General features: G+C 36.3%; 1 protein-coding gene across 2 annotated transcripts in view; it reads left to right on the top strand.

The window, feature by feature from the left end:
- The window catches only part of ARHGAP32 (Rho GTPase activating protein 32), a 198,412-nt gene that overhangs the window by 62,944 nt on the left and 108,135 nt on the right, over positions 1–27,333 (top strand). For both annotated transcript variants that reach the window (XM_042957832.1, XM_007082691.3), the window contains one exon: positions 19,117–19,203. In XM_042957832.1, coding sequence (XP_042813766.1) covers positions 19,117–19,203 — 87 coding nt within the window. The remainder of the gene's footprint in view (positions 1–19,116; positions 19,204–27,333) is intronic.

Here is a 27,333-nt window from a genome sequence, read left to right as displayed (position 1 = left end):
ATTTTGCATTTTAAATTTAATACTGCTGGGAGACTAATGCCTGTGGGAAGATGGAATAGATAGTGGTGAGTTTTCTGTGTTTTTTGTTTTTTAGCCATTTCAACCATTTTATACAATTCATTGGCATTAAGTGCATTCACATTGTTATGTAAAATCACCACTATCCATCTCCAGAAGCTTTCATCAACACAAACACAAATCCAGGATGGTTCAACATATCAAAATCAGTCAATGTAATATAGCACATTAACTGAATGAATGAAAAAAAACACCCATGTGATCATCTCAGTTGATGCATAAAAAGCATTTGACAAATTTAGCCTCCTTTCATGATAAAAACACTCAACAAACTAGGAACAGAAGGAAACTGACGGAATAAAGACCAACTATGAAAAACCCACAACTAACATACCCATGGTGAAAAACTGAAAGCGTTTCTCCTAACATCAAGAACAAGCATGTCTGCTCTCAACACTTCTGCTCAGTATGATTCAGAGCAATTAGGCAAGAGAAATAAAAGGCATCCAAGTTGGAAAGAAAGAAGTAAAATTATCTGTTTGCAAATGAAATGGTCTTATATGTAGAAAATCATAAAGATTCCATAAGAAAACTCTTAGTTCAGTAGTTTCCAAATATAAAATCATCAATCCCATATCAGTTGTATTTCTATACGCTAAAAGTGAATAATCTGCTAAAGGAAATTAAGAAAATAATTCCATTTACAGTAGCATCAAAATCAATAAAACACTTAAGAATACACTTAACAAGCTCTCTTATATACAGAGAGCTACGAAATGTTGCTTGAAAGAATATAAAGAAAGCCTAATAAATGTAAAGACATCTCTAGTTTGTGGGTTGGAATACTTAATGTTTTTAAGATGACAATACTACCCAAAGTGATCTACATCTTCATAGTAATCCTATCAAAACCCCAATGGCATTATTTTTTTTTTTGTAGAAATAGAAAAACCCATCTTAAAATTTATATGGAATTCTCAAGTGACTCAATATGCAGAACAGTCTTGAAGAAGAATGCAGTTGAAGAACTCACACTTCCTAATTTCAATCCTTACTGCAATCTAAAGGAATCAAAACAGTGTGGTACTGGTGTAAAGACAGACATACAGACCAATGGAATAGAATAGAGAAACCTTCATTTTTACGGTCTATTGATTTTAAACAAGATCATCAAATCCATTCAGTGGAGGAAAGGACAGCGTTTTCAGAAACGGTGCTGGTAAAACTGGATATCTACATGCAAAAGAATGAAGTTGGACTCTTTACCTTATGAGCTTAAAATGAATCGGAAGACCTAAATGTGAGAATGAAAACTTTAAAACTTACAAGAAAACATACAGGAAAATCTTTATGACATTGAATTTGGCAATGATTTCTTGGATATGACACCAAAACTAAAGGCAAAAAAAAAAAAAAAAAAAAAAAACAAACAAAAACAACCCAACAAAAAACCCAGTAGATAAATTGTATTTCATCAAAAGTAGAAACTTGTACTTCAAAGGATATTATCAAGAGAGTTAAAAGGTAACCCACGGAATGGGAGAAAACACTTGCAAATCTTGTATCTGATATGGGACTAATATCCAAAGTAAAGAACTCTTACAACTCAAAACAATAAAATGGACTAATTCACAAGTGGGCAAAGAACTTGAATAGACATTTCCCCAGAGAAGTTATACAGATGGCCTATAAGCATATGAAAAGAAGCTAATTTAACCGTTACTTAAAGTAGTGTATTGAAGTCTGTTATTACTGTAGGGCTGTTTTTTCCTTTGATTCTGTCAGTGTTTATATAATTTGGGGCTCTTTTACATGGTGCATACATATTTTTTCCAGCTTTATTGAGGTATGATTGACAAATATAAGTTGTATACACTTAAGGTGTATAATGTGATGTTTTGATATACGTATACATTGTGAAATGATTACCACAATCAAGCTAATTAACTATCCATCACTCCACATAGTAACTATTTTTTGGTATTGAGAACCCTTGAAATCTATTGCAAGCAAATTTCAAGTGTACAGTACATTATTTTTAACTGTAGTCACCGTGCTGTGCCTTAGTTCTCTAGAACTTATTCACTTTACCACTGGAAGTTTGTCCTTTTTCCCCTGCCCCTCAGCATCTTGTAACTACAGCACAACTCTGTTTCTCTGAATTCAACTTTTTAAAAAATATTTATTTATATTTGAGAGAGAGAGAGAGAGAGAGAGCGCGCATGAGCAGGGAGGGGCAGAGAGAGAGAGGGAAACACAGCTCCAGCCTCCGAGCTGTGAGCACAGAGCCTGACATAGGGCTCAAACTCAAAAACTGTGAGATCATGGCCTGAGCTGAAGTCAGATGCTTAACTGACTGCGCCACCCAGGTGTCCCTAGCCTTTTTTAAAAAAAAAAATTTTTTTTAGTGTTTATTTTTGAGAGAGAGAGAGAGAGAGAGAGAGAGAGACAAAGCGTGAGCAGGGGAGGGGCAGAGAGAGAGGGAGACACAGAATCTGAAGCAGGTTCCAGGCTCTGAGCTGTCAGCACAGAGCCTTACGTGGGGCTCGAACTCACGAACTCTGAGGTCATGACCTGAGCCAAAGTCGGATGCTTAACCAACTAAGCCACCCAGGCGCCCCATCCTTTTTTTTTTTTTTCCTAAAGATTTAAAGATTCTGCATATAAGTGACATCATGAAGTTCTGTCTTTCTGTGTCAGGCTTATTTTATAAGCCTGTATAACATAAAGTTCTCCAGGTTCATCCATGTTGTCACGAATTGCAAGATGTCCTTATTTTTTATGGCTGCACGATATTTCATTGTGTGTAGTGTGTGAGTGCATGCATACGTGTGTATGTCTATGCATATACCACATTTTCTTTATCCAAGTGTAGATGTACCTTTAGGTGGTTTCCATATCTTGGCTACTGTGAAAATGCTGCAGTGAGTATGGGATGCCGGTATCTCTTTGAGATAATGATTTTATTTCCTTTGGATATATACACGAGTGGGATTGTTAAGTTATATGATAGCTCTATTTTTAATTTTTGAGGAACCCTCATACTTTTTGCCATAATGCTTGTACCGATTTACATACCCACAACTACTTTGCAATCAAAAGGTAAGAATTCACAAGAATACCTTTTCTCCACATTGTTTTGATTTTTTTATAATAGGTATCCTAACAGGTGTGGACTGTATCTCATTGTGGCTTTGATTTTCATTTCCTGGATGATTAGAAATGTTGAGCATTTTTTCATATACCCATTTGCCATTTTCCTTTGGAAAAATTTTTATATATGATCTTTGCTTATTTTTTGATCAGGTTTTTTGTGTTGTTGTTGAGTTGTAGGAGTTCTTTATATATTTTGGATAATAAGTTCATATCAAATATGTGGTTTGCAAATATTTTCTCCCATTCTATAGATTGCTTTTCATTTTGTTGATTGTATCTTTGCTGTACAACAACTTTTTAGTTTGACATAGTTCCAGTTGTTTATTTTTGCTTTTATTGCCTGTGCTTTTGATAAAGTCAAATTCAAAAAATTATTGCCAAGATCAGTGCCAAGGAGTTTCTCCTGTTTTTTTACATGAGTTTTGGGTTTCAAGTCTTATGTTTTAGCCTTTAATCCATTTTGAGTTGGTTTTTGTGTGTGCTATAAGGATCCAATTTTATTCCTTTGCAGGTAGATACCCAGTTTTCCTACAATTTATTGAAGAGACCATCCTTTTCTGATTGTGTACTTTTGGTACATTTGTTGAAAATTGGTTGACTATATGTGCATGGGTCAGTTTTGAGGCTCTCGATTCATTTCTGTTGGTTCTGATTTAGCTCCAATGTCTGTTTTTATGCCGGTACTGTTTTTCTTTGATTACCATAGTTTGGTCATACAGTTTGAAATCAGGAAGTGTGATGCCTCTAGCTCTGCTTTTGTTGCTCAAGATTGTTTTAGCTATTCTGGGTCTTTTGTGGTTGTATGTAAATTTTACAAATTTTATTTTATTTCTGTGAAAAATGCCCCTGGAATATTGATAGCAACTGGATATAACCTGTAGATTACTTTGGGTAGAATGGACACTTTAACAATATCAATTCTTTACATTTAATTGTATCTTCAGTTTCTTTCAGCAATGTGTTGCAGTTTTCTATGTGCAGATCTTTCACCTCCTTTGTTAAATTTATTGCTAGGTATTTTACTCTTTTTTGATGCTATTGTAAATGGAATTAAAAAATTTTTTCACATATTTCACTATTAACATATTGAATTGCAACCAATTTTTGTGTGTCAATTTGGTATCCTGCAACTTTACTGAATTCATTTATTAGTTTCAATATTTTTTGGTAGAGTTTATGGGTTTTTTTTAAGTATAAGATCATGTCATCTGCAAACATTTTTATTTTTTCCTTTCTGATTTCAATGCCTTTTATTTCTTTTTCTGGCCTAATTGCTCTGGCTAGGACTTCCAGTACTATGATGAATGGAATTCGCAAGAGGGGTTCTCCTGTCTAGTTTCTCATCCTAGAGGAAAGGCTTTCAGCTTTTCATTGTTGAGTATGATGTTAGCTGTGGGTTTTTCACATATGGCTTTCATTATTGAGGTGCATTCCTTCTGTGTTTAATTTATTGAGCATCTTTATCATAAAAGGATGTTGGATTCTTTTTCAAATACTTCTTATGCCTCTGTTGAGTTGATCAAGTGCTTTTCTCTTTCCTCCCATTAATGTCGTATATCACATTTATTGATTGTGTATGTTGAACTCTCCTTGAATGCCAGGGAGAAATCCCTCTTGATCATGGCCTTTTAATGTGCTGTTGAATTTGGTTTGCTAGTATTTTGTTCAGAAATTTTATATTCATGTTCATCGGGGATATTGGTGTATAACTTACTTTTCTTATAATGTCCCTATCTGGCTTTTGGTATCAGGATGTAATGGTTACTTTCATAAAATAAATTTGGGAGTATTCCCTCTTCTTCAGTTTTATGGAAGAGTTTGAGTAGGGTTGGTGTTAATTCTGCTTTAAATGTTTGACAGAATTCACCATTGATGTCATTAGGCCCCGGTCTTTTCTTTGTTAGAAGGTTTTTGGTTATGGATTCAATCTCCTTGTTATCAGTCTATTAAAATTTTATTTCTTCACAGTTCAGTCTTGGTAGGCATAGGTTTCTAAGAGTTTATTCATATCTTCTAGGTTATCCAATTTGTTGACATATTGTTGGTAGGAGTTTCTTCGGATTCTTTGTATTTCTGTGCTGTCAGTTATAATGTCTCTTTCATATGTAATTTTATGTGAGTCTTCTCTTTTTTTCATAGTCTAGCTAAAAGTTTTTCAATTTTGTTTATCTTTTCAAAAAACCACCTCTTAGTTTTATTGATCTTTTTTTAAAAATATTTTTGACAGAGAGAGAGGGAGGGAGAGAGGGAGAGAGGGAGGAGCAGAGAGAGAGAGAGACAGAGGATTCAAGCAGGCTCCACGCTGTCAGCACAGAGCCTGACGCGGGGCTCAGACTCACAAACTGTGAGCTCATGACCCAAGCCGAAGTCAGATGTTTAACCGACTAAGCCACCTAGGTGCCTCATTTTGTTGATCTTTTATGTTGTTTTTCTTTTATTCTGTTTTTCTTTTCATTTATTTCTATTTCATTTGTTTTTTGAGTTTTATTATTTATTTCTGTTAACTTTGGGCTTAGTGTTTTCATCTTTTTCTAGTTCCTTGAAGTGTGAAGATAGGCTGTTTATTTGAGATCTTCTTTTTCTTAATATGGGCATTTATCACTATAAGCTTCTCTCAGAACAATTTTTGTTGCATCTCACAAGTTTTGTTATATTGTACTTCCATTTTGTTTTTCTCAAGATATTTTTTTTACTTCATTTTTTCTTTTGACACCTGTTGGTCAGGAGAATATTATTTACACATATTTGTGAATTTTTCAGTTTGCTTGCTGTTATTGATTTTTAATTTCATAACAATTGGAAAAGATACTTGGCATGATTTCAGTCTTCTTAAATTTCCAAAGACATATTTTGTGATATAACGTGCGATCTGTCCTGGAGAATGTTTCGTGTGCATTTTTAGGAAGAACACGTATTCTACTGCTGTTGGATGGAGTATTTTGAATATGTCTGTTAGGTCTTTTTTCTTTTAAAATATAGTTTAAGTCTAACTAACGTCTCCGTACTGATTTTCTGTCTGGATGATCTGTCCATGTTAAGTGTCAGATATTAACATCCCTCACTATTGTTGTATTGCTTTTTACTCTTCCTTTTTTTTTCTATAAATATTTGCTTAATATATTTAAGAGCTCTAGTGTTGAGTACATAAATATTTTCACTTGTTATATCTACTTCATGAATTGACCCCTTTGTCTTTATTTAATGACCTTTGTGTGTAACACTTATTTTAAAGTTTGTTTTGAGAGAGAGCATGAGAGAGTGTGTGAGTGGGGAGGGGCAGAGAGGAAAGAGAAAATCCTACATAAGCTCTGTGCTGTTAGCCCACATGGAGTTTGATCTCACAAACGGTGAGATTATGACCTAAGCTGAAATCCAGAGTTGGACGCTTCACCGACTGAGCCACCCAGGCGCCTCTTTTGTGACACTTTTTGACTAAAGGTTGGTTTACTTGGTGTGACATAAGTGTAGTCACCCCTCTTGTCTTTTGGTTTCCATTTGCAAGAAGTATTTTTTCCCTAATCCTTCACTTTTAGTTTATAAATCTCTTCAATTTTAGTCCTTAAAGCTAAAATGAATCTCTTTTAGGCACATTGTAGTTGAATCTCACTTTGTATCCATTTACCTACTATCTGTTAGTCTACTGGGAAATTTAATCCATTTGCATGTAAAATAATCACAGATAGAAACTGAGAAGATGGTACAGTAGGAGGATTCTAAGCCCACCTTGTGCCCCAGATCCCACTTGATAACACTCACATCAGTGTAAACAATCCAGAAAACAACTTGAAGACTGGCAGAATAAACATCACAACTTAAGGTAGAGAAGGGGCCACACTGAAGAGGGTAAGAAGGGTGGGGAGCTAAACAGACCTGCAGGCCATCTGTGGGAGAATGGGATCTGTGGATGCAGAGAAGGGACAGAAACAGACTTTCACAGTGAGGAGCCTGCGTGGGGAAGCCAAATCCTCATAACATTTGGCTTTGAAAACTAGAGGGGCTGAATTTTGTGAGTTCTTACAGATAGCAGGACTTAAAGCTCTGGGAGAGCTGCAGGGCAATAGGAATTGAGTCCCTGCCCTTAAGAGACAAGCAAAACAAAAAGCCAGGAGAGATACAGCATAGAAACAGTAGTTTGCAAAACACCTGGGCCATATGGGAGAGTTATTTACTAATCTCAGTCTGTGCCATAGACAGAAATGGCTGGGAGACTCCTCCAGGAACAAAGGATCTGGTAGGTGCCATTTCACTCCTCCTCCCCCAAGGTAAATACACTGGCCACCTTTGAGAAACAGCAAACACTTGCTACCTACACCCCCCTGCCCTTTGGTGAATCTGCCCTTTCCAGTCATGCTTGATTCAATCCCACTGCTGGGATAAACACTGCCCACAACAGGCAAAGAGAGCCACAGCTGATGACTGGACTGAAGGAAAAAGGGGCTCAGCCACAACAGCAGGGTGCACGCAACACAAATAGGAGACACCTTTCCAGTAAACATGGAACACTGCACTGCAGGGCACTAGGGGATCTCTTCTTCATGAGGCATCACTTTCAGGAGCAGGAGATGTAGCTGACTTTTTTAATTTTATTTTTTTATTTTTTTTAATGTTTATTTTATTTTTGAGAGAGAGAGCATGAGACAGGGAGGGGCAGAGAGAGAGACACACAGAATCTGAAGCAGGCTCCAGGCTCTGAGCTGTCAGCACACAGCCTGATGTGAGGCTTGAACTCGTCAACTGCGAGATCATGACCTGAGCTGAAGTCGGACTTCGACTGACTGAGCCATCTAGGCACCCTGTAGCTGACTTTTCTGACACACAGAAACAGACACAGAGAGTTAGACAAAATGAGACAGAGGTGTCCCAAATGAAACAATAGGACAAAACTACAGCAGAGGATATAAGTGAAATGGAGATAAGTAATGTGCCTGATAGAGAATTTAAAATAACAGTCATAAAGGTATTTACTGGACTTGAGAAAAGAGTGGAGGACATCAGTGAGACTCTTAACAAAGACATAAAAAAAAAAAACAGAGATGAAAAACACAATAAATGAAATTAAAAATACACCAGATGGAATAAATGGCAGACTAGAGGAAGCAGAAAAATGAATCAGTGACCGGGGGACAGAGTAATGGAAAGTAATCAAGCTGAACAGGTGAGAGAAAGTAAAATTATGCAAAATGAGAATACACTTAGGGAACTCCATGACTCCAACAAACAAAATAACATTTATATTATAGGAATCCTAGAAGAAGAGAGAAAAGTGGGCAGAAAATTTATTTGATAATGTAATAGCTGAAAACTTCTTGAATCTGGGGAAGGAAACAGAAATCCAGATCCAGGACGCACAGAGATCCCCCAACAGAATTAACCCAAGGAAGTCCACACCAAAACACATAATAATTAAAATGGCAAAAAGGAGTGATGTAGAGAGAATTTTAAAAGCAGCAAGAGAAAAGAAGATCAATACATACAAGGGAAACTCCGTAAGGCTATCAGTGGATTTTTTAGCAGCAACTTTGCAGGCTAGAAAGGGAGTGGCATGATATATTCAAAGTGCTGGAAGCAAAAAGCCTGCAGCCAAGAATACTGTATCCTGCAGGGCTGTCTATTCAGAATAGAAGGAGAAGATAAGTTTGCCAGGCAAGCAAAAGTTAGAGGAATTTATGACCATTAACCCAACCCTATAAGAAGCATTGAAAGGGGACTCTTTGAGTGGAAAGGAAAGACCATAAGTAAGAGTAAGAAAAGTGGGAAGCACAAAAGCAGTAAAAAGAAATATATACGTAAAAATCAGTCAAACGATTCACAAAATAAAAGGATGTAAAGTATACCACCATATACCAAAAACATGAAGGTTGGGGAGTGGAAGAGAAGTAAAGAATAAGTTCAAACTGAAGTGACCATCAACTTAATATAGACTGCTGTATGCAGAAGGTGTTATATACAAACCTCATAGAAACCACAAACCAAAACCAGTAATAAATATGCAAAAAACAAAGAGAAAGGAATCCAAGTATATCACAAAAGAAAACCAGCAAACTATGAGAGAAGAGAGCAATAGAAGAAAAGATCAGAGAAGAACTACAAAAACCACAAAACAAGTAACAAATAGCAATAAATACACACCTATCAGTAATTACTTTATAAGTAAATGAACAAAATGCTTCAGTCAAAAGACACAGGGTGATGGAATGGATAAAAGAAAAAAAACAAGACCTATTTATATGCTGCCTCCAAGAGACTCATTTTAGACCTAAAGATACATGCAAATTGAAAGTGAAGGGATGGAGAAACATTTATTATGCAAATGATGTGAAAGTGAAAAGAACAGAAAGCCAGGATAGCAATACTTTTATTGGACAAAATAGACTTTAAAACAAAGACTGTAACAGACAAAGAAGGACACCAAATAATAATTAAAGGGAACCATCCAGAAAGAAGATATAACAATTATAAATATTTCTGCACCCACTTTGGAAGCACACAAATCATAAAACAGTTAGTAACCAACATAAAGGAAGTAGTTGATAGTAATACAGTAATAGTGGGGGTCTTTATCACTACATTTACAACAATGGACAGATGATCCAAATAAAAAAAAATCAATAAGGAAACAGTGTTTTTTAATGACACACTGTACCAGATGGACTTAACAGATATGTTCAGAACATTCCATCCTAAAACAACAAAATATACATTCTTTTCAAGTGTACACAGAACAGTCTCCAGAATAGATCACATATTAAACTACAAAACAAGTCTCAACAAATTCAAAAAGATCAAAGTCATACATGGATGTTTTTTGACTATAATGCTATGAAACTAGAAATCAACCACAAGAAAAAATATGGAAAGAGCACGGAAACATAGGGTTTAAATAATGTACTACTAAACAATAAATAGGTCAACCAAGAAATCAAAGAGGAAATAAAAAATTACATATAGAGAAATGAAAATGAAAATGCAAAGGTCCAAAATTCCTTTGGGATGCAGGAAAAGCTGTTCTAAGAGGGAAGTTTATAGCAATACAGGTCTACCTCAAGAAGCAAGAAAAGTCTCAAATAAAAAACCTAACCTTACACCTTCTCAAACTAGGAATAGAAGAAACAAAACCCCAAACCAGCAGAAGGAAGGAAATAATAAAGATTAGAGCAGAAATAAATGATATAGAAACTAAAAAACAAAAAACAATAGAGCAATGAAAACAGGAGTTGATTCTTTGAAAAGATCAATAAAATCAATCTAGCCAGACTCATCAAAAATAGAGAGGACTCAAATAAAATCACAAATGAAAGATAACAACTGACGCTACAGAAATCAAACAGTTAGAATATTATGAAAAAGTATAAGCCAACAAATAGGACAACCTAGAAATGGGTAAATTCCTAGAAACATATAACCTACCAAACTGAAGGAGGAAGAAATAGAAAATTTGAACAGAATACCAGCAATGAAATTGAATCCATAATCATACAACTACCAATGAACAAAGTCCAGGACCAGACTGCTTCACATAATTCTATCAAACATTCAAAGAAGAGTGAATACCTATTTTTCTCAAGCTTTTCCAAAAAATGAAAGAGGAAGGAAATCTTCCAAATTCCTATGAAGCCAGCATTACCCTGATACCAAAACCAGATAAAAGCATCACAAAAAAGGGAACTACAGGCCAATAGCTCTGATGAATATAGATACAAAAATTCTCACCAAAATATTAGCAAACTGAACCCAACAATACATTAAAAAAAATCATTCACCACAATCAAGTGCGATTTATTCCTGGGATGCAAATCAATTCCTGGGTTCAGTATTTGCAAATCAATCAGCTTGATACATCACATCAATAAGATAAAAGGTAAAAACCTTATGATCATTTCCATTGGTACAGAAAAAGCATCTGACAGAGTACAATATCCATTCATGATAAAAGCCCTCAACAAAGTAGGTTTAGAGGGAACATATGTCTAATAATGAAGGCCATATATGAAAAACCCACACATCTTCAATGGGGAAAAACAGAACTTTTCCTTTAAGGAACAAGACAGGGATGTCCATTTTCACCCCTTTTATTCAACATGGTACTGGAAGTCCTAGCCACAGCAATGAGACAACAACAACAACAACAACAACAACAACAACAAAATAAAAGGCATCCGTTTTGTTAAGGAAGAAGTAAAACTTTCACTTTTTGCAGATGACATGATACTATATATAGAAAACCTGAAAGACTCCAAAAAATTAGTAGAACTGATAAATGAGTCCAGTTAAGTTGCAGGATACAAAATCAATGTAGAGTAATCTGTTGGATTTCTATATACTAATAATGAAGCAACAGAAAGAGAAATTAAGAAAACAATCCCATTTATACTTGCACCAAAAATATTAAACTACCTAGGAGTAAGCTTTACCAAGGAGGTGAAAGACCTGTACTCTGAAAACTATAAAACGTAGATGAAGGAAATTGATGACAAAACAAAGAAATGGAAAGACATTCCATGCTCATATATTGGAAGAAAAAATATGGTTAAAATGTCTATACTATCCCCAACAGTCTACACAAAACATTTTAATTCAGTCCCTATCAAAATGCCAACAGCATTTTTCACAGAACTAGAACAATTAAAAAATTTGGAACCACAAAAGACTCCGAATAGCCAAAGCAGTCTTGTAAAAGAAAAACAAAACTGGAGAATCACAATTCCAGACTTCAAGCTGTAGTAATCAAAAAGGTATGGTACTGGTACAAAAAGAGACACATAGATCAATGGAGCAGAGTAGAAAGCTCAGAAATAAGCCCACAATTATATGGTCAATTAATCTTTGATGAAGAAGGCTAACTAGGCAATGGGAAAAAAAAAGTCTCTTCAACAAATGATGTTGGGAAAACTGGACAACTACATGGAAAAGAATGAAACTGGAACATGTTCTTTCACTATACAGAAAAACAAACTCAGAATGAATTCAGGACCTAAATGTGAGAAACCATAAAAATCCCTGAAGAGAGCACAGGTAGTAATTTCTCTGACATCAGCTATAACAACATCTTTTTTGATATGTTTCTGGAGGCAAGGGAAACAAAATAAAAAAGAAGCTATTGGAACTATATCAAAATAAGCTTTTTGCACAGCAAAGGAAACAACCAACAAAACTAAAAGACAACCTACTGAATGGGAGAAGGTATTTGCAAATTACATATCCAGTCAAGTGTTAGTATCCAAAATATATGAGAACTTATAGAACTGAACACCAAAAACAAAACCAACCAACCAACCAACCAAACAAAACCACACCAGTTAATCCAGTTAAAAATGGGCAGAAGACACGAACAAAGATTTCTCCAAAGAAGACATCCAGAGTGTCAACAGACACATGGAAAGATGCTCAACACTGCTTATCAGCAAGAAATGCAAATCAAAAACCACAGTAAGATAATCACCACACATCTGTCAGAATGGCTAAAATCAAAAACTGAAGAGACAAGTGTTAGTAAAGATGTGGAGGAAGAGGAACCTTTGTGTACTGTTGGTGGGAATACAAACTGGTACGGCTGTTGTAGAACACTGTGTGGAGGTTCCTCAATAAATTAAAAATAGGACTACCCTAGGATCCAGTAATCACAGCACTGGGTATTTATCCAAAGAACACAAAGACACTAATTTGAAGTGATACATGCGCCCCTGTATTTATTGCAGTATTATTTACCCTTGATCTTAGCCAAAGGCTGAGAAGCGATATCGCAGCATTATTTACAATAGCCAAATTATGGAAGCAGCGTGTATCCATTAATAGATGAATGGATAAAAAAGAAGTGGTATATATACACAATAGAATATTATTCAACCATCAAAAGGATGGAATCTTGCCATTTGCAATATCATGGATTATTGTATAATGCTAGAGAATATAAGGCTACCCGAAATAAGCCAGTCATAGAAGAACAAATACCATGTGATTTCACTCATATGTGGAACTTAAGAAACAAAAAACAAATGAGGAGGAAAAAGAAAAAAAGAGACAAAGCAAAAAAAATGAGCTTTTAGTTTAAGAGAAGAAACTGATGGTTACCAGAAGTGAGGTCGGGGTGAGTGGGTGAAGTAGGCGAAGGGGATTAAGAGAAGGGAATTTATGAGTCCTGAATAATACATGGAGTTATCAAACCACTGTATTGTATACCTGAAACTAAAATAACAATTTATGTTTATTGGAATTAAAAAACAAATTGTATGGGTGAGACCCTAACCAGGCAAAACTGATAACTGTTGCCCCTGGGCTGACCTGCATTTTGGCTCTATAGATGGGCAGAGCTCCTGGTGGGGCTTTCTTATCAGGCAAGGTTGCCAGCAGGGGCATGGTGCCACGGTGTCATGGTACCAGTATCCATTGGCTGGTTGCTCTGTGTCGCACCCCCCTTTTTTGTTACTAAGTGACCCTAGGTGGTCTCCCTCTGCCAATTCCTTCAGTGTTCCCTGTGAGGAAAGACAGGAATGGGCCTCCTGAAGATCACGTCTGAGCATTGGGGAAGTTGGATATCTCTAATGGGCTCTTTTCTCCCAAAGGATGATCACAGTCCTAGGGAATCCTTTCAGTGTGGTGCTATGCTGGCCTGGGAAAGGGGTGATAGTCATCGTGAAACCACTCCTCTTTACCTTCTGATGTGACTTTCTTAATTTTTGTGGTCTAAGTTTTGTGTTGACCTCACCTCCCAAGTTCTGGGATTTTCAGAAAGGTATTCTTGTGTGTTGATAGTTGCTAATGCCTGTTTTTGTGTGGGGGTCTAGAGTCTGCGCTCTCCTGTTCTTCCTTCCATCTTCCTTTTTAATTTTTTTTGTTGTTGTTGAGACAGAATATGCACTTGGCAAGCAGGTACGGGAGGGGCAGAAGGAGAAGGAGAGAGAGAATCTTAAGCAGGCTCCTTTCCCAGTGTGGAGCCTGATGCAGGGTTAGATCTCACGACTGTGAGGTCATGACCTAAGCCGAAATCAAGACTCAGACAGTCAACCGACCAAGCCACCCAGGTGCCTCATCCTGTTCTTCCATCTTCTTTATTTATATTTTAATGTTTATTTCTTTATTTTGGGAGAGAGAGAGACATAGCACATGAGTGGGAGAGGGGCAGAAAGAGAGGAGAGAGAGAGAATCCCAAGCAGGCTCCACACTGTCACTGTTAAGCTTGATGCAGGGCTTGAACTCACAAACTGCGAGATCATGACCTGAGCCAAAACCAAGAGTCAGATGCTTAAGCGACTGAACCACCCAGGTGCCCCTTAGATTGTTTTTTTATATTTATTTTTGAGAGAGAGAAGGAGAGCGAGCCTGAGCACGAGTTGGGGAGGGGCAGAGAGAGAAGGCAGCAGAGCATCTGAAGTGGGCTTTGTGCTGACAGCAGAGAGCCCGATGGGGACTTGAACTCCCCAACCATAAGATTATGACCTGAGCTGAACTTGAATGCTTAACTGACTGAGCTGCCCAGGAGCCCCATATTCTTCCTTTTTCCTGATATGACTTCTATAATCTCTTTATGTTTTTCTCTTTTGCCTTCTGGGATTTTCATAATGCATGTGTTGGTCTTCTCGAAGGTGTCCTACTGGTTCCTGAGTAACATTTCACCTTTTTAAAAAAAATGTTCATTTATTACAGGGGAGGGGTAGAGAGAGAGGGACAGAGGATCCAAAGTGGGCTCTGTGCCTGACAGCAGCGAGCTTGGTGCGGGGCTCAAACTCAAGAATGGCAAGATTATGACCTGAGCCAAAGTCAGATACTTAACTGACTGAGTCCACCAGGTGCCCTACATTTCACTTTTTAAAAACTTTTTCTTTCTGTTCTTTGGACTGTATATAGGTTTATGCTGCTTTCTGAAACTTTTCATTTTACCACTTTGCTTTGATGAAGACCTACATTAGTAGAGTAACGGCTTTTTTTCATAAAAGTGAAAACCCTTTTTGGATTTCTTTCAGTTAGCAAAACCAGGTACCAACTAACAGAGGTCTTTCGTAAAAGTAAGGTGGTGTAATGTAGACTTTTGAAAGGCAGGGGATACTCTTTGCTTTATACCATTTTGCCTTTTAAAAGGTTTCAAAGGCTCTCTCTCAAAAATAAATAAACATTAAAAGATTAAAAAAAAAGGTGGGGGGTGCCCGGGTATGGATCAGTTGGTTAAGCGTAGGACTTTGGCTCAGGTCATGATTTCACGGTTTGTGAGTTCGAGCCCTGTGTCTCAGCTGTGCTGACAGCTCAGAGCCTGGAGCCTGTTTCGGATTCTGTGTCTCCCTCTCTCTCTGCCCCTCCCCTGCTCGTGCTCTGTGTCTCTCTCAAAAGTAAATAAACATTAAAAAAAAATGTAAAGGTTAAAGGAATGCTCTACTTTTTGGATAGTGAGGGAAACCTGTGTTTTGACTTATTCTGTCTTTCAGTAAGCTGATTTTTCTTGCCCAAATCTGCTGTTGATCCCTTTAGTGCATTTTTTAGTTTTAGTTAGTATTTAGATCCCTTTAGTTAGAATTTTTAGTCATTCCCCAGATTCGTTTTTTGTTCCCTTTTTTACTTTCTGTTTCTTCTTGATATTTTCATTTATTTATAAATTGTTTTTCATGTTTCCTTTAAGTTCTTTGTGGTTTCTTTGACTTCTTTGAGTGCGTTTCTTGTGGTACATTTAATATGTGTTAAGTCCTATATCTGGACTTCTCAGGGATAGCTTCTATTGGTTTATTTATTTATTTTTTTTCATGTCAATGACTCATGCCTTCTGGTTTCTTTGTATATCTTGTGATTTTGTTGTTGTATACTGGACATTGGATATTATAATGTGGTAACCCTGGGAACTGGATTCTATCCCTCACCACAGGTTTGCTGTTTTTGATACTGAGGGCTGCAGTCTATGTTTTTAGTGACTTTAACAGACTATTTTTGAAAAGATCGTGTTCCATGTCATATGTGCTCACTGAAGTCTTTCTTCTTTTACTTGTGTTCAGGTAGTATTTTGTCAGGGAATTCCCTGAATGCCAAGAACTAAAAATAAAAAATAAAATAAAGAAAAAGCCACTTCCTCCAGTCTTTGCATACTTCCTTTGTGTTGGGGCACTCATTCAGCAATGAACCGGGCTTTTTACAGCTCTGACAGCCTGGAGAGTAGAGGTGAAAGCTTAGGTCTTCTCCTGTCTTTCGTGCATGTGTCCCAGCCTGAACATGTTCATGGGTTTCTAGAGTGCTCTCGTTTCCCAAGGAGCCTCTCTCCTCAGCTCTTTCTCCTGGGCTTTAAGCTGACTATAATCTTTTGCTTCATATGACTGAAGACTTTTAGTTTATTTTACAATATCTTAGCAACGCTGCTTTTTTAAATCCCTGAATGAGTTCCAAGTTAGGTGAAAAAGAGATGTGTGCTGTGTGTCGGTTCTTCATGTAGCTGCCAGACAGATTAGAAGGGACATGCAGTCGTTTGTCAATGATGTCTCTCCTCCTTCTGGACCCAGGGAAAGGGGGTCCCGTACTTGGGGCCAGGACTGCTATCCACAGGAGTGCTGCCAAGATGGGGAGGAGTGGAGCGAGGGTGGGTGAAAATGCCACAGAGTTTTTAAGTTGGCTTTTTCTTGATTCAGCGTTCTCATGGTGATTGTAAACCTTTACTGTATTCTAGCATACTGCGAAAGTTGGTTGGGAGAGTTTTTGCTTGTTTGTTCATGTTTCTGTGAAGGGACTGGGATTTGCAGTTGCCTACTTTGCCATTTTACTGACATCATTAGACCATCTGTCTTTGCTGTTCGTTCCTTCACATCCATCTTTTTGCCTTTTGGGGGAAGTTTCTTCTCTTCTTCCTGACCCTCTCCTCCCCCCAGTTCTGTTTAGGAAGATTGATTTTATTTCTAGTCTTTACTTATTTTATAGTTACTGACATTTTAATTTATTTTTATTTTTAATTTTTTTTTTAAGTTTATTTCCAGAGAGAGAGAGTGAACATGAGTGGACGAGGGGCAGAGAGAGAGGGAGAAAGACAATCCCAAGCAGGCTCTGTCCTGTCAGTGTGGAGCCCAACATGGGGCTCGATCCCAGGAATCGTGATATCATGACCTGAGCTGAAATTAAGAGTCAGACGTTTAACCGACTGAGCCACCCAGGCGCCCCTGTAGTTGCTGTCATTTTAAAGTTTTATATTCTCCCTTATGGTTTGGATGTTTAGAAATCTTGTGTGTTTTTTTCCCATTGCGGGGAAAGTGAAAATTGATGAGATATCTGATGATCTATTTATGCTTTACTGCTAAGCCACCAGTTTTCTGACCTAAGGGAGAGCATGCGCTCATTCTCTGTCTCAGTCTTGAGTGCCTCAGAGGGCCCTCTGCGCTTTCTTGCCCTGTCCCTGTCTACACTGGTTAGCTGCCGTGTGCTCGGGGAGACTTCACACACTGCACAGGTTCATCTCTCTCCGTTCTCCTGGTTTATCTGTCTCTGTTCTCCTGCTCTTGCCCGAGCTGTTGGTGCATTGACCCTGTCTATATACCTGGGGAGGGGGGTGGGTATTGTCTCTCTGTTACAAGATTTTCGTTGGAATTTTAGTTCATCGACTCTAGTCCATATGCGGTCTTCATGGTTTGGCTGGTTTCTGCTTAACCCTGTCTAATGCACGTTCTTTATCCTCCTGCATCTTTACCAGGCTTCTGAGCATGTCTATGAGTCTGAGCACGTCCATGAGTCTGAGCACGTCCATGAGTCTCTTCTGTCTCATGAATGTCTTGTCACTTTCTACAACTTAGTTCATTTAGGTTTTTTCTCACCCTTAATCCTTTTTTTAAAGTATGATTTTGTAGTGAATCTGCCTTATTTTGACTGGTGTGAGAATAATCATTATCCTGCGAACTTCTACTTCAGACCAGAATGTTTTTTTTAATACCTCAGTGATCCTGCTTTCAAAAATAGAGACTATGTCTTCATATTTTATTTTTATAATATTAGCTATAATGATAGGTAACATTAAGTACTTACTGACTACCAGGCGTCTTGGTGAACACTTTCTGTGCATTATCTCATTTGATCCTCACAAACTTGAGAATAAGCATTATTATTTCATTCCCATTTTCCTGATGTGAGATTATATGGGTTGTTCAATATTGTACAGCTAGCTAGTGACACTTTTGAACTCAGGGCTGTGTGTCTCTGGAGCAGAGTTTGTAAACGTAATATAAATGTGAGAAGAGAATTGTATGTGGAAAAAAAGTCACAGAGCAAGTGGCATGATGAATGACAATGAACATTCAGCCTAAATACTGGGGAAAAAATGAAGAGCAATTAATTCTGTGGCAAAGTCTTCTGGAGAATACATGCCTCCTTTAAAGGGTTTGGTCACTTTTCCGTTCCAGCCGGTTGTTGCTCATATGAGAATATGGGTCCGATATTTCAGATTTTCTGATTTTTCAAAGAAGTCAAAATGTGTATTTTTCCTATGAAACGACCCCATTTCTAAATTTGAGCTGCTGGTTTAAAAACAAGTAAAATCCAGTGTACAGACATACATAATTCTGAAGTGACATGTGTCTGCAGGCCCGGACTATTCTCTGGGAAGTCAGTTTCCAGTCTGTGTAATAAAGCCTGAGCCCTCTCTAACCACTTGGGCATGCTGTCTCTCAGTGCCTGCCTTACTGCCTTCCTTTCACATATGTGCTAAATAAGGAGGTGAAGACCTACTCATGAATGAATGTATTTTATTTCTTTCTGTTATGCAGTTGTGCTAGTTTAGATTTAAGTTACAAAGACAATTCTTAGAAACGTAGTTTTTGAAAAATCCTGAATTCTTCATTTTGCCTTCCGTAAGCAGTAGATTTCCATTAAAAGGCCTATCTTACAGCAAGTTAACGTGAGGGTTCAAGTATTACTGAATGCCTCGTTCATTCGTCATTAATCACAACTCTCCCTCTCTTCTGCCCTTTTTTTTTTTTTTTTTTTTTTTTGACATAGCTTTCGCTTTCAGAAGAACAGAATGAAGTAACGAAAAACGGCTGTGAATCTAAAGAGCTGGTCTACCTCGTGCACATTGCTTGTCAGGTAATTTTGTGGATGTGGAGGCTCCTTTTAGTGCATTTCTTCAATGGCTAATAGAATTCGCAGAAAGATACCTGTGTGATACTGAAGTGGAATTGGACACTGCATGACTATTGTTAAGAAAATAAATGGTATCCTTTAAAAAAGAGATAAATGTGTTCGTACAATATTACATGGAGTGCACAGTTTAGTATTGTAACTTGCATATCTTCTATCTGCATCTTTAGAAAGTTTTTAAGATTTTAGACGTTTGTGGATGAATACCAGTGACGATGGCAACACAGATGTTTTGTTTTATTCTTTGTCCCCGTCATATTGGCAGTTCTGCATGTACTCAGGGTTGAAACAATTAATAGAATCAGTCTTACAGATACTTAATTTACAGACATAATTGAAAGCTCTTCTTGTAAGAGTAAAGGAAATACATCATTTATTGACAATTAGATTAAATGAATCAGCTACTGGTCCCCTATCACAGTAAAAGAGCAGATGAAGTTCTGCCTGAGATGCTCACTTTTCTAACCAAGACAGTACGTTTCACTATAGTGTCTGTAGTGTATGTGGTGTATATAGGGGGGTGTGTGTTTTAGAAGGGCACTGTTTCTTGACTCTTAGTATTGAAACTTTTGTGAGGGGGGTGCCTGGGTGACTCAGTCAAGTGTCTGACTCTGCTCGGATCATGATCTCATGGTTCATGAGTTTGAGTCCCACATCAGGCTCTGTGCTGACAGCTCAGAGCCTGAAGCCTGCTTTGGATTCTGTGTCTCCTTCTCTCTCTGTCCCTCCCCCATTCTCACGTTGTGTGTGTGTGTCTCTCAAAATAAATGAACATTCCAATTTTTTTTAATTTAAAAAATAAAACTGTTGTGAGTGTAATTACTGTGACTTCTCTTAATGAGATTTAAAAAGGGTCATTGTAGCATTATTTCCTCTGTCAACTAAGTAGTTTAGTTCCTGTTAATTTACTTTACATTCATTAAGCCTTATGTCTAGTTTTAAGTTCATAATTGTAAAGTAAGTGTTTTTGAGGGAGGCTTTCTTTTGTGCAAAGTTTTTAGTTTTCTTTGGGAAAGAGTTAGATAAGGGCATTTATGTTTTTTTCCCCTCAAAAAGTGTTATTCCTTCACCTGAAGTTAAAAATTATATGATCTTGAAAAATCTAATGCTTATCTCATGAGAAATCCCTGACTTCTTAGTCTTCGTGACTTTAAGGAGAACCTTTCAGAATTTAGTGCTTTATTTATAGATGTAAGAATATGAGATTGGAAATTGACTTTAGCTTGTATAGAAATAAGATGGCCAAAGTTTCATATTGTTTAAATATGTTTTATTGTGTGTCATCTTAGTTCCTTTGAGGAAGTAGGCAGCTCTGAATCACTGTTTTGTGTCATGTTTCAAAAAATGCTTCTATTTCTTGACTTAATTTTTAAGTGAAAGTTTCACATGTTCTATGGTGAACCATTACTCACACATTAGTGTAAATCATATCCTCTTTATCTAGAGTACATGAGTGGCATGTCAATAATGAATTTATTAATCCCTCTATGACCTAACATCTTTTAGCATCTTTCCTTCTCACCATTAATTTTCATATGTTCTGACAATGCAAATAGTTTTCTCATAAGCAAATCAAAATGTTATAAATACTGGTACCATATTTTTAAGTGAACTTGAAAAGGTAAGCATGGTATTTTGGAACCATATGCCAGAATGTATAATTGTCACTTGATTATGCTTAGTGAATTAGTTACCTAGCTACTTAGACTATTTCCTGGTTGCAAGTATCTTGTCAAGCTGCTTAAAAAAATTCAGACTACTTGGTACACTATTCATTACATCAAAGTAGTAATTTACTGCAATATGATAATGCCATTGTACCTCTCTGTAGCACTGAAAGTAATCATTGATGCACACCCCCTCCCCTCCCGGCTTACTTTCTGTATTCTTGCCATATGTGTTGGCCATAAATCGTATTAAATTAGAATCATATATATTTTTTAATAACTAAAATTATAGAGACTCATAGTCAAACCCTCTCATTTTTGCCAGTGAGGGAATTGAAGCCCAAATTACTGACGTGGCTTTCCTAAGTTCTGTAAAATCTTAGCACTAACTTCTAGGGACTTCAGTTTCCTGATGATCAGTTTTTCCTGCATGTCGGTGGAATTTACAATCTAGAACAGACTTAAGAGATTGCCTAGTCTTCAGATAGGATATGATCACCATTACATGCTGATGTAATCTGTACGAGAAACCACTTTTTCACATATTGCATATTTTTGCTAATTTCTAATTTTTAATTAAAGTAAACTTGGAATTCTTTTTATTTAACCCAAGTATTTGTCTTTCATCTGAACCCACTCTTCTCCTGTTCTTTTATCCTAGAAAATGGCCAATTTTCTGTGAAAATTCTGAAAAAACTGTGGATTTTTTTTCCAGCTTTTTGGAGGTTAAATAATACTGATTCTCTTAGGTCTTATCTTTGAAACTTTAATTGTCCTTTCATCTCTGCCTTTCAAGTTTTTATTTCTTATTAAATTGTGAATTCAGAAATGTAAACCATGTCTTTCATACTGAATTGATCCAAATTCAGTAGGCATTTTGATTACCTATGTGTTTATATAAGTACACAGATACTGCGACATACAGTACAACATTTAATTCTTACAACAACTGTGTGAGGTAAGTAGTCTGTGTTTCATTTTACACATGATGAAGACTCAGGAATGTTAATAACTTCCCCAGGGTCATAAAATTAAAGAGAAAGACCAGGATTTGAACCTCAGTCTAGTGTTTTTGTTTGTTTGTTTGTTTGTTTTACTGTTGTTGTCTAATATGATTTATACTCGGTTAGCTACTCTGAAATCTGCAAGCATATTGTAAATGGTAGTAAAGAATTACAGAAATGCACTGAGAGTGACAGTCAAGTTTCTTTGTATGACTTCAGTGGAGAGAGTTCGTGTGTACATATTTTAGGACATATATATGTGTCTTTTTTTTTCTCATTTAGAAGTGTGGGTTATAGGTTTTTAGGATAAAAATACTTTTAGAAATTTTGGAAAATATGGGAAATGGAGAAAAAAGAATAAAATTGCCGTAACACTACTACCCTGATATAGTCTCTGCTTACACTTTTGTATATTCTTGCTTTGTTTTCCATAGTTGTATTTTAGGATTGGATACAGAGATATATATACAGTTTTATGTAATTATTTATAAAGCATTCCTCCGTTGGTTATAATCTCCCTGTAAACATTCATTAATTAATATACTGAAGTATAGTTGACATACAATGTTATATTGTTTTAGGTGTACCAACATAGTGATTTGACATTTACATGTGGTACAACATGTTCACCATGATACGTATACTTACCATCTGTTACCATACACAGTTATTACAATATTATTGACTCTGTTCTTTATGATGTACTTTACATCCCTCTTAGTTATTTTATAACTGGAATTTTATATCTCTTAATCCCCTTCACCTATTTCATGCATCCCCCACCCTTCTCCCCTCTGGCAGCCAGTTTGTTCTTTGTATTTATGAGTTTGTTTCTGTTTTGTTGTTTGTTCATTTGTTTTGTTTTTTAGAGTCCACATATAAATTAAATGATAACGTGTTTGTCTTCCTGTGTCTGACTTATTTCAGTTAGCATGACCTCCTCAACGTCTGTCTGTGTTGTCACAAATGACAAGATCCCATTCTTTTTTTAATGGCTGAGTAATATTCCATGTACCTATATTCCATAACTTCTTTATTCATTCACTTTTCAGTTGACACTTAGGTTGTTTCCTTATCACATCTATTGTAAATGATGCTGCAGTGAACACAGTAGTGCATATATTATCTCTTTGAATGAGTGTTTTGTGGTTTTTGGGGGGGTAAATAGCCCGAAGAGGAATTGCTGCATCATAGGGTATTTCTGTTTTTAAATTTTTGAGGAACCTCTACACTATTTTTTTTTAGTGTTTGCGCCAATTTACATGCCCACCAACAGTACATAAGGGTTTCCTTTTCTCTATATCCTTGTGCCAACAATTGTTATTTCTTGTCTTTTTGATACTATCCCTTCTGACAGGTGGGAGTAACATCTCATTGTGGTTTTGAGTTGCATTTTCCTGTGATTAGCAATGTTGAACATTTTTTCATATGTCTCATGATCATCCGTATGGTCATTTTCTTCCATTTTCTTTGGAAAAATGTCTGTTCAGGTGTTGTGCCCATTTTTAAAATAAGATTGTTTTTCTGTGTGTGTGTGTGTGTTCGGTTATTTGAGTTCTTTGTATATGTATATCTTATTTGATATATCACTTGTAAATATCTTCTCCCATTTAGGAGGTTGCCTTTTTATTTTGTTGTTGGTTTCCTTCTCTGGGCAAAAAAAAAAAAAAAAAAAAAAAAAAAAGCTTTTTAGTTTAATGTAGTCTCAATTTTTAAAAAAAAAATTTTTTTTTTTACGTTTATTTTTGAGACAGAGAGAGACAGAGCATGAACGGAGGAGGGGCAGACAGAGAGGGAGACACAGAATCGGAAGCAGGCTCCAGGCTCTGAGCCATCAGCCCAGAGCCCGACGCGGGGCTCGAACTCACAGTCTGTGAGATCATGACCTGAGCTGAAGTTGGACGCTTAACCGACCGAGCCACCCAGGCGCCCCAGTCTCAATTTTTTATATTTGTTTTTGTTGCCCTTGCTTGAGACAAATCCAAAGAATAATATTGCTAAGACCAATGTCAAAGAGTTTATTGTCTGTGTTTTCTTTGGGAAGCTTTATGGTTTCAGGTCTTACATTTAGGTTTTGAATCCATTAAAAATTTTTTTTGTAACATTTATCTGAGAGAGAGAAAGAGACAGAGCATGAGTGGGGGTGGGGCAGAGAGAGAGGGAGGCAAGAATCTGAAGTAGGGTCCAGTCTCTGAGTGGTCAGCACAGAGCCTGTGGTGGGGCTCGAACTCATGAACTGTGAGATGGTGACCTGAGCTGAAGTCAGACACTTAACTTACTGAGCCACCAGGCACCCCAGGTCTTGAATCTATTTTGAGTTTGTTTTCATATATGGTGTAAGGAAGTGGTTCAGTTTCATTCTTTTGCATGTAGCTCTCCAATTTTCCAAACACCATTTATTGAAGAGACCATTGTATATTTTGCCTCCTTTGTCATAGGTTAATTGACCATATAAGCATGAGTTTATTTCTGGGCTCTCTACTCTGTTCTGTTGATCTATGTGTCTCTTTTTGTGCCAGTACTATACTGTTTTGATTACTGTAGCTTAAAGGTGTAGTTTGAAATCTAGGAGCATGATACCTCCAGCTTTGTCCTTCTTCCTCAAGATTGTTTTGTCTGGATCTTCTGAGGTTGCATACAAATGTTAGAATTTTTTTGTTCTCGTTCTATGAAAAGTACTGTTGGTGTTTTGATAGGGTTCTAGTTTTATGAAAAGTACTGTTGGTGTTTTGATAGGGATTACATTGAATCTATAGACTGCTTTGAGTAGTATAGACCGTGAAACAATTTTAAATCTAGTCATGAGCATGGTACATCTTTACATTTATTTTTGCCATCTTTCTTTCATTAATGTCTTACAGTTTTCAGAGTATAGGAGTTTCACCTCCTTGGTTAAATTTATTTCTAGGTATTTTATTATTTTTAATGCAATTGTTAGTGAGATTTTTTTCTTAATTTCTCTTTCTGTTTGTTATTAGTATATGGAAATGCAACAGATTTCTTATATTAATTATATTAATTATCAAATTCATTAATTATATTAATTATCTAATATTAATTATATTAATTTTGTATCTGCAACTTTACTGAACTCATTCATTAGTTCTGATAGAGTTTTTCTGTGAAGTCTTCAGGGTTTTCTATATATAGTGTCATGTTATCTGCAAATAGTGACAGTTTTTACTTCTTCCTTACCAGTTTACATTCCTTTTACTTCTGTTTCATATCTGATTGTTATAGCAAAGACTTCCAGTACTTTGTTGAATAAAAGTGGTGAGACCTCATCCTTGACATGTTCCTGATCCTAGAGGCAAAGCCTTCAGCTTTTTGCCATTGAGTATGATTTTATCTGTAGTTGTGTTACATATGACCTTTATTATGTTGAGGTATGCTTCCTCTATTACCACTTTGTTGAGAGTTTTTATCATGAGTGGATGTCGAATTTTATCAAATGCTTTTTCTGCATCTATTGAAATGATGTTTTTTTTTATTCTTCATTTTGTTAATGTGGTGTATCATTTTGATTGATTTGTAGATATTGAACCATCTCTGCATCCCTGTCAAATCCCACTTGATCATGATGTGTGATCCTTGTACTGTTGACTTTATTCTTCTAATATTTTGTTGAGGATTTTTATAGTTCCATTCATTAGGGATATTGGTCTGCAGTTTTCTTTCTTAGTAGTGTCTTTGTCTGGTTTTGATATCAGAGTAATGCTAGTTCATAGAATGAATTTGGAAGGAGTCTTTCCTCTTCAGTTATTTGGAATAGATTAAGCACGCTAGGTATTCAGTTTTCTTTACTTTTTTTTTTTTCTCCAGTTTCACCTGTGAAGCCATCTGGCCCTAGACTTTTGTTTGTTGGGAGGTTTTTCATTATGGATTGAATTGTATTACTAGTAATTGGTCTGTTCAGATGTTCTTTTTCTTCTTGATCAAGTCCTAGAAGATTTTATGTTTTTAGGGATTTATCTGTTTTTTGTAGGTTGTCTAATATGTTGATGTGTAATTGTAGTAGTCTAATAACTTTTTGTATATCTGGGATGTGAGTTGTAAGTTCTCTTCATTTCTGATTTTATTTACTTGACTCCCTTCTTTTTTTTCCTTGATTAGTCTGGCTAAATATGTTTGTTTTTTTACAGATTTTATTTTTTAAGTAATCTCTACATCCATTGTGGGGCTCAAACTCACAACTCCAAGATCAAGAGTCACAAGCTCCACTGACTAAGCCAGCCAGGCACCACTGCCTAAAGGTTTATCAACTCTTAGTTTCATTGATCTTTTCTGATGTTTTTTAGTGTTTACTTCATTTATCTGCTCTGATTTTTATTATTTTGTGTCTCCTACTAACTTTGGTTTTGTTTCTTCTTCTTTTTCCAATTTCTGTGGGTGTAAGTTTAGATTGTTTGAGATTTTTCTTTTTTCTTGAGGGAGGCCTGTATTGTTCTAACTTTCCCTCTTGGGACTGCTTTTGCTATTCCCTTAAGATTTTGAACTGTTGTGTTTCCATTTTCATTTTTGTCCAGATACTTTTTTTATTTCTATTTTGATTTCTTTATTGACCAGTTGGTTATTTAGGCTCCAAATGATTGTGTTTTTTCTAGTTTTTGCCTTGTAATTGATTTCTGGTTTCATACTGTTGTTGTGGGAAAAGGTGCTTGATATGATATCAGTCTTTTAAAATTTATTGAGACTTGTCTTGTGGCCTAACATGTGATATGTCAAGGAAAATGTTGCATGTGCACTTGAAAAGAATGTGTATTATGCTGTTTTGGTAATGTTCTGTACATATATGTATGTCAGGTTTGTCTTAAACACTGTTTCAGGTCACTGTTTCCTTATTGATTTTTCTGTCTGGACACTGTATCCACTGATGTAAATGGGGTGTTAAAGTCTCTTACTATTGCTATATTACTGTCTGTTTTTTTGCTTTTTGTCTGTTAATATTCGCCTTATATATTTAGGGGCTTCTGTGTTGAGTATAGAGATATTTACAATTGTTACATTATCTTGTTGGATTGATGTCTATCATTATGTAATGTTTTTCTTTGTCTCTTCTCATAATCTTTGTCTTAAAGTCTATTTTGTCTGATAGGTGTATTGCTACTCCAGCTTTCTTTTTGCTACATTTGCATAGAGTATTATTTTTCATCTTTTTACTTTCGGCCTGTATGTATCTTTATGTTTGAAGTGAATCTCTTGTAGGCAGCATATAGATGGGTCTTACATTTTTATCCATTTAAGTTGCCTATTGTCTTTTGACTGGAGCATTTAGTCCATTTACATTTAAAGCAATTACGGGTAGTTTTGTACTCATTGCCATTTTGTTCATTGTTTTCTAATTGTTTTTGTATGTCTTCTCTTGTTCTCTTACCTCATAACTTGATGACTTTATTTAATGTTAT

The sequence above is a fragment of the Panthera tigris genome, chromosome D1 (genome assembly GCF_018350195.1).
Source record: "Panthera tigris isolate Pti1 chromosome D1, P.tigris_Pti1_mat1.1, whole genome shotgun sequence".
Classification (NCBI taxonomy): Eukaryota; Metazoa; Chordata; class Mammalia; order Carnivora; family Felidae; genus Panthera; species Panthera tigris.
The sequence above is the reverse complement of the archived record's forward strand: the minus strand, read 5'-3'. Positions and strand labels throughout refer to the sequence as shown.